This window comes from Cibotium barometz, chromosome 41 (genome assembly GCF_041138505.1).
Source record: "Cibotium barometz isolate CiBa-2024 chromosome 41, ASM4113850v1, whole genome shotgun sequence".
In the NCBI taxonomy this organism is placed as follows: Eukaryota; Viridiplantae; Streptophyta; class Polypodiopsida; order Cyatheales; family Cibotiaceae; genus Cibotium; species Cibotium barometz.
This window is the reverse complement of record NC_141086.1, coordinates 22,513,152-22,521,257: the sequence shown is the minus strand read 5'-3', so window position 1 is coordinate 22,521,257 and position 8,106 is coordinate 22,513,152. Positions and strand designations below refer to the sequence as shown.

Genomic DNA, 8,106 nt, shown 5'->3' with positions numbered 1-8,106 from the left:
TGTACTAAGAAGCATGATGTCTGGTGGTAGCAACAGACCAACGCTGTAAAATGGGGGTAGAGTAGCAACTCTGCAGATGTGTCTTAGATCAAGTCGCACTGATAAAAGCACATTAGGGTATCAATGGAGGATGACACTTCACACACACACACACACACACACACATGCATGAATATATATATATATATATATATATATAGTTGATGTAAGGATTGTTATCGAAATACACGCCACTTGTATGCATATATATTAAGAATGAGTAAAAGGGAAAAAAATCAAATTGAAAGTCACCATGGAAAAAAAAGAGATTTCTTTTTAGGAAAAAAATAAGTGCTGGAAAATAGCAATTGCCTTTTAGGTGGGAAAAAAATAACTGATGTATAAAAAAAAAAGCAATTGCCTTGGTGGGAAAAAAATAACTGATGTATATAAAACATTTTTATTGGTATCAGTCAAAATTTGCCCTAAAATCCTCTTTTCTCACTCCCAGCGAGAGTCTCTGCAGAAGCTAGGGTTTCTTCTGAGGTAGTCTCCTTCCCTCCGAGCTTCCATGGCGGAGGTTGCAGATCTGCCGCAGGCGCCTCATCGCCTTCCCCCGCCCGCCGAGCCTCAAGAGGATCGCATCCAACTTAACATCGACTTCTCCAAAATTAACCTCGACGACATCGTCTTGCCCCCCGGTGAAAATTTCGGCATCAAAAGGTAAGCCGCCTCCTTACATTGCCATTCTTTCGGATTTCTTTATGTTTCTGTGTAATCTGTCTGCCTTTGTCAGCAGCTTCAAGCTGCGTCTAATCGAAATATTTGATCTCCTGTAGATAGTTCTGTTTCTTTTTAGGGTCTCTGCAGAATCAAAGCTACTATTATTTGAAACCTGCTTTTGCCTTAGGGGAGTGCTGTTGATTTTTAGGGTTTCAGCATAAAAACCAGGTTTTCCGTTGTTGCTTCTCGTATGCGCTCAGATAGCTGTTGCTTGGTGCACCATTTATTGTCTACTCACGTAGCCTATGTAATTTCCCCGTTAAGGAATCTCCTGGATGCCCCTCTTCATGGCAACTTATGGTGTGAGGGCACTGGACGAGGGCTGAAGTAGGCGCTACAAGAGCCGAACTCGGCATTGTAACGGAGTTGCTAGGTGGTCGGGCACAAAAACGGGTCAAAATAGCACCACTATTTTTTTCTAACCTATGTATCCTCCCGATTATGGAATCTCCTTTTCCTGTTGGTACCCTGGGCTGCTTGGCATGCCTGATGTGAGATCACGCTCGCGAGGTTCACGTGGGTGAACTTCACTTAAATCTTGAATGTCAGGAAAGAATATATTATCTATTTAACGCCTCACTTGACATAATTTCTGAAAAATAATAGAACAAGTGTTAAGAGGCAATTAAAAGTTTGATAAATTCAAGGTCATACATGAAAAGATAGAAGTTTACATAGAACGCAGCACAATTAGTACCCATAGGGATTCCAATTGCTTGACGAATCAGAGAGTCCCCTAAGGATACAAACAAGGCGTACAAGAAGAAATCTACCCAACAAGTGGCATCTTCAAAGTTCATAACTTCGGTATATCTCCTCCTTTTTAACTATACATCATCCTTTTTGGTCTTGAGCCAAAATAAAAAGTCAAAATGTAGAGCTAGGTTTTTATTACACTAAGCTCTAATTATGTCCTTCACATAGTAGCTTTTTTGAACGAGATTTCAAATCTTCCATAAAATCGAAAGTTTGAAGAGACACAGCTTACATTAGTGCTAGGTTTCATTATGGCTGAGTCTGCCCTGTACCTTCGGAGGTTTGACAGAAACTCAGTACGAAGCCTTTGTGTGAATATATGCTCGTGTGTGTGTGGTGTGTGTGTGTGTGAGAGCATATCTTGATACAGAGTTTGACACCCACTATTGGGCACTGAGGACGTTAGTGGGGATGTCGTAGTATCTAGTCCCATAGTAGTCAGGGGGTTGTTTGAAACGGGTTTCCTAAAACTTTCAAATGTGTTTCAAACGGGTTTCGTAAAATCAGCCCAAAGTTTCCCACCTATAGGTTTTTGCATGTACAAAATTTCTAATATATACTGTATAAAATATGTAAAAATAACACTAAATGCATAGAATACATGGAAACATCAATTTGAAGCCTACAATCTTTGAATCACAAATAACAAAAACCATATAATCATCCATCATCAATGTCAAATGATCATGATTCAAAGACCATGGTGCACTATCGATGATCCATGATCCAATCATCCATCATTCCATGGCACAAAAAAAAAAAACCCATACATGACACTACGTAGGTTAAAACTTATAAGTTTGAAGTGTTCATGTTACATGAATCATGATGAATCCACAGTTATGGCCCAATGCCCATAAACAATACAAAATAAATCAGCCTTGATGAGGGAAAGCGGCACACGGAAACCAGAAAAAACTTTATCAAAAGAGTCGCACAGATTTTCAACGTTAGATTTGGGGCAAAAAAAAAGTCGAAAAATTTGCTTGAAAAAAACGCGTTTCCTACAAGGAAATGTTTCAGAAACGCTTCCACGTTTCCTTCCCTGTAGGAAACGCGTTTCCTAACTACTATGTCTAGTCCATACTATGCATAATGGAGTTGATAGTTATATAATCTTGTGGGTTGACTACCAAGAGTATATAACATGCACGTTCCTAAAAGGTGAATTTGGGCATGTTCCTGGGTTCATCTAGGTATATATATATTACATTAGTTGGGACAACACCCTCTCTTTAGGACAAGCAAGCATGTCATGAGGCTCAATGTAAGTGTCATCAAAATATAATGTGTCGGCAAAAAAACTAGGACCCTTCAACCTAAACATGGTCAGCCCTTCAATATTGATAGAATGTGCAGCGGAAGAAGGGAAAGTGGAAACACGGGAGAGAGAGAGAGAGAGAGAGAGAGAGAGAGAGAGAGAGAGAGAACACAGGTGAGAACCTGCTCTCAATATCATCACCAAAAGGAATACATGTCCCGAGCAAGAGGGGAGAACCTCGTAAGTGAGGGACTGCAGCTAGACAAGCTAGGCAAGCAATGAAATATGAGGGAGGCATGCCGGCTATATATACCTCTACATGAAGGCAGTCGACTGGTGATAAATATCTCCACGACTGGGAAAAATACCCAGGACCATAAATGGGGAATAAATATGGGTAAAATACATGAGGGGTGACCAACCCCTCAGACTAACATGGTCAGCCCTAGAGGCTAAAATAGGACACCAAATAGGAAGCCAGCAAGTAGGGGATGATATCTAACACCCCCTCTCAGCACCGGATGCTGAGCAAACTCCAAGAAGCCAGAGACGCCGTCCTCGATCAAAGATGAAAGACTGCAGAAACAGGTACCAAGAAAGCTCCACAAGCAATCTCCTCAGCAACTCAGCTAAAAAGCAACAAAACAAGGTGCCAGGTACACCGCTCCTCTGGAAGAAAACAACCATGTAGGTTACGAGGTGTTGCTCCAAATAATGGTTCCAAACCCAAGTGTAAGAACACTCCCCGAAGTCGAATGTTGTGTATCTAGTCTGGAGAAGGTATGAAAAACCTCATAACTAACCAAGATCAAATCTTGTAGATAATCAATCATGGGAGAAGCAAATTGCTCCTCTTTTGGAACCCTCAAAAGAAAGAGTCAATCTGCTTCAACTCTGTACCAAGAGTAGCCAAATGCTGTATAAAAGCATCCTTTGAAAAGGTCGCCATCGCAAGATGGAAAGACTGTAGAAAAGATGGGGTCCATTTGCTCAAACTCCATAACATGAGTTGCCCAATGCTGTACATAAGTACACGCCACTGAGGTGGGCATCACAAGATGAAAGGACTCCACATCCCCCTCTGAAAAAAGATATCGTCGGACTGATATAAGTCCAACCTGATTTTGATCCAAATCCAAAAAACTCTGGAAGTACCACTATGCCCCAGGCACGGTTAGCAACCACAAATCCAAAGCATCCCATTGGGTCCAAAAAAGCATCCTCCAAAACAAGAAGCCTGCAGAAGTGGTGTCACGTGCATCCCGCACTTGGATGCCACGTAGACATTCTGTACAGAAGGTGCAGGACCTGGGATGGTGAACTGGTCCCATGTGAGCCCAGTCCGGGACGAGTCAGCCAGGGATCCATCTCAGTCGTCCGAGGTCAGGTGTGCATTGTCCTGCACATGAGTCCAAGGTCAGGTGTGCATTGTCCTGCACATGGAGCAGTGCCAGTCCGCGCTGTGAGTCTCCCTCTGGAATGATGTCAGATGATCTGTGTATCTGGTTTGCAACTGGATGCCAGGCCTCTGTAGGCATGTAGGTTTGCATGTAGAGATAGGGGCCAGCCCATAGGGCTACCCCAGGATAGAAGAGCTTGCATTTGCACTCTTAGTGTGGGCATGGGGGAGGTATAGAACCACCCCCAAGGGGCCAGGAGGGCCCACATTGTGCCCACCAGCCATGGCTTGGGCTGGAGGGGCTGTCAGCCAGCCCTAGGGCTGCTGGACAGGCAGCCGACAGGGCTAGAAGCCCTACCCAGCCAGTCGGCCAGGTGTGGGGGGCAGTCCCACACCTCTACGCAAGGTGCCCAGCAGTCAGATAGCTGTCCAGAAGGTATGCGCAGGCTGGACAGTAGTAAAATAGGTGTGAAAGCATTTATTTAATCAGACTCAGTCGTGGGACTTCATAAAGACAGCCGACTGGATGCAGTGAAGGGTATAAAAGCCCAGCCCATAATTCATTGATTCCATCTCACAATTCACCAAGAGCCTCAAGCATTCAAGGGCCAGGACAGCCAAGGGTTTGCTAAAGCTAAGGGGTGAAGGACTGAAGGTCAAGGGCAGGTTTTCCAGCCAAGAAAAGGTCAAGTACTTTGTATTTGTTTCAGATTTACATCATTCTAATAAAGCAAATACACCATCCGTGGTGGGGGCCCTACAGAGGGTAATTGGGACCCAATACTGTGTCCTTCTCCATCTCCCCCTTCTCTCTCTATTTTCTGCACATAGTCTTTCAGTTTTGTGCGTTAATTCCGTCGCGAAAAGAGTGCTGATTTCTGAGTTTTGAAGTACCGATCCTTCTCCGAAGCTTCCGCATATTACAGTGGTATCAGAGCCTACTTCAAGGACGAAGATTCAGCAAAGAAAACCAGAAAATTTTTCGCTCGTGTGGTTGGTTTTTAGACGCCGGTGGACTACCCCTTTCGGAGTGACTCCTGTCCCTCGAAGGACGGTTGGTTTTTAGCCTCCGGAAGCCTCCGGAAGTCTCCCACACAGATAGTGGATGGTCAGATTGCGTTCCGGAAAGGAATTGCAGATTCCCGCTATGGCGAGCTTTGGCGACGAGAGAGAACCAGAACCATGGGACCAGAGTGCACCAGGCAGCCCAGCTAGGGCACCCGGCTTGAGTGTACAAGACATGTTCCAGCAGATGATGCGAGCAATCGCAGACCAGACAACCAAGTTGGATGAGCAGAAGGCACGGATTTTGGCTCTGGAGGAGCGTTCTCGCTCTCCAGCGTCGCGTTTTCCATCTCCTCCTCCCTCTCCTTCCGTACCTCAGATACCAGATCCTCGTCACAGGGACCCTCTCGAGGGGTCACAGCAGCAGTCAAGCTCCTTGCTTGAGATGCAGATACGGGCATTGGAGATTCGACAACGAGAAGACGAAGCCATGCGACGAGTGGAACACGAGCGTTACCTCCGAGCTTTGGACGCCAGATTGACACCGGCGGCGCCCTCGAATCATTTTCCCGAGAAAATGAACTTCAGTAAGTATAATGGTAAACTCGATCCCACTACTCTGTATTCATGGTTACATCAATTTGAAGCTTACTTTGCCGCAGTTAGGAAAACAGATATTGACAAAGTGATCTTAGCCAGTTGGTATTTGGAAGGTGAGGCCATTCCTTGGTGGACTCAGTGGGCTCATGCCCACACCAGATCAGGTATGGCAGCTTATGGGTGGGACGAGTTCGTCCGTGACCTTAAGCAGCGGTTTTTACCGCCCCACTACCTTGAGCGACTCGAAGACGAGTTCAGGGGAGCGCGTCAGAACGCGCAACCAGTCCTTCAGTTTGCCAATAGAATTTCGACCTTGTGTCTACAATTAGGCTTATCTGATGCGGACAAGAAAGGGCAGTTTTTGTATGGCCTGGACACGCAAATCCAATGGGAGGTGCGTATGTTTAGACCAGCCACCTTTGAGGACGCACTCTCGCTTGCGCAGAGTGCAGAAATGAAACACAATGGTGGCAAGCCCAAGACTTCCCAGCCGGCTTCTCCTAAGGCTAACGCCTCGGGGGGCAAAAGCCAGAACCAGACGGGGTCTTCCCCAGGACAGAGCCCGGGAGCCTCTGGCTCCAAGAACTTGAACAATGCGTCTAAGCTTACTCCAGACCAGAAAGCGGAGGCAGGCAAGACAGGTGGCAAGTTGAGTGCTGAGGAGCTTGCTCAGTACAGGAAGGAGGGTAGATGTTACTTTTGTCACACAAAAGGACATACTTCTCGGGATTGTCCGAAGAAGCCTCCAAAGCCCGCCGCCGCCTCCACAGCTTCCGTGGTGAGCACAGCTCCCACACAGACCCCAGTGGCTACCCCTAGTTCTTCAACCCCCGGTGCTTCAGTTGGAGCAATTATTAGCCGGGAGCTCGAAGATAAGCAGAAGGGCGCCCATGACCAGGAGTATGAGCGCAACGAATTGCTCAAGTCCTTTGGCTACATAGGTGGCCAGAGAGTCGTTGTCTTGTTTGACAGCGGCAGTACGGAGGATGTGATCACGGAAGAGGCAGCTAGGCGTGCCCGTTTCGAGCTGACTCCGGTGGACAAACAAGTTGAGGGATTTAGCACAGGTATGACAACGAGCGTCAAGTATGAAGCTCTAGGTGCTAAGTTAGTCATTCAGGGCATAGAGTTTGTGCGTGACTTTATGGTTGCCCCTCTTGTAGGAGCAGACATAATTTTGGGGATCCAGTGGTTTCACAAGTTTCTCCCTGATGTCAAGTGGGACAAGCACACGTTCCAGATTGATCGGAATGTGTCAAACACCCCTGTGACCATTAAGTGTGAGCCAGGTATTCCAAATTTTCCGCTCATAAGCCACTTGCAGGCTAAGCGAGCAGTCCGGAAAGGCGCACAGTGTGCGATGATTTACGTCCAGACAGCCCAGACGGTGGCCAGTGCTTCCGAGAAGTACTCGGTTCTCCATGAAAAGTTCCAGAAGATTTTTCTTCGGGACAGTCTCCCTCCCCAGCTTCCCCCGTCCAGACCGGAGGATCACAAGATTGACCTCCTCCCAGGCTCGGAACCCCCGAGCAAGTTTCCGTATCGCCTTTCTAAGGCAATGGAATCGGAGTTGGACCGCCAACTCCAAGAATTGTTGCAAGCTGGCTTCATCCGCCCCAGCGTGTCGCCATTTGCAGCACCGATCTTATTTGTCAAGAAGAAAGATGGGTCTTCTCGGTTGTGTGTCGATTATCGTGCACTCAACAAGCTGACTATCAAGAGCAGATTCCCGATGCCTCGAATTGACTATATTCTCGAGAGGCTGAATGGAGCTAAGGTGTTCTCTAAATTGGATTTAAAGAGTGGGTACCACCAGGTTCGGATTGTTGAGGGGGACATCCCCAAGACGGCTTTCCGTACAGAACGGGCCCACTATGAATTTGTGGTCATGCCATTTGGTTTGACGAACGCCCCAGCTACATTTAACCGCATGATGATGCGTATTTTCCGGGAGTTGATTGGAGTGTGTGTGTTCATATTTTTGGACGACATACTCATATTTTCAGCTACAGTTGAGCAGCATGACATTGATGTGGAGAAAGTCCTTAGGTTGCTGGAAAGCAACGAGCTCTATGTCAATGAAAAGAAGTCAGAATTTTATCTGTTCCAGGTGCATTACTTGGGATATATAATCAGTGCCGAAGGCATTCGACTTGATCCGGCTAAAGTGGCCGAGATTGTTAACTGGGAAGTACCTCAGACTGCTTATGACATTAGATCATTTGTGGGTATATGCCAGGCATATTCCACCCACATTGACAAGTTTTCTGATCTCTCGGCAGACCTCACCGATCTGCTAAAGGGAGTGAAAACAAGGAGGCAA

At 46.4% G+C, this 8,106-nt stretch overlaps 1 protein-coding gene across 1 annotated transcript in view; it reads left to right on the top strand.

Annotated features, from left to right (window-relative positions):
• Positions 1 to 455: 455 nt before the first annotated feature.
• LOC147614778 (eukaryotic translation initiation factor 3 subunit B-like) overlaps positions 456 to 8,106 on the top strand; it is a 46,296-nt gene continuing 38,645 nt past the window's right edge. The window contains exon 1 of the mRNA XM_086780123.1: positions 456 to 702. Within this exon, the coding sequence (XP_086636249.1) occupies positions 551 to 702 (152 nt within the window). The 5' untranslated portion in view covers positions 456 to 550. The remainder of the gene's footprint in view (positions 703 to 8,106) is intronic.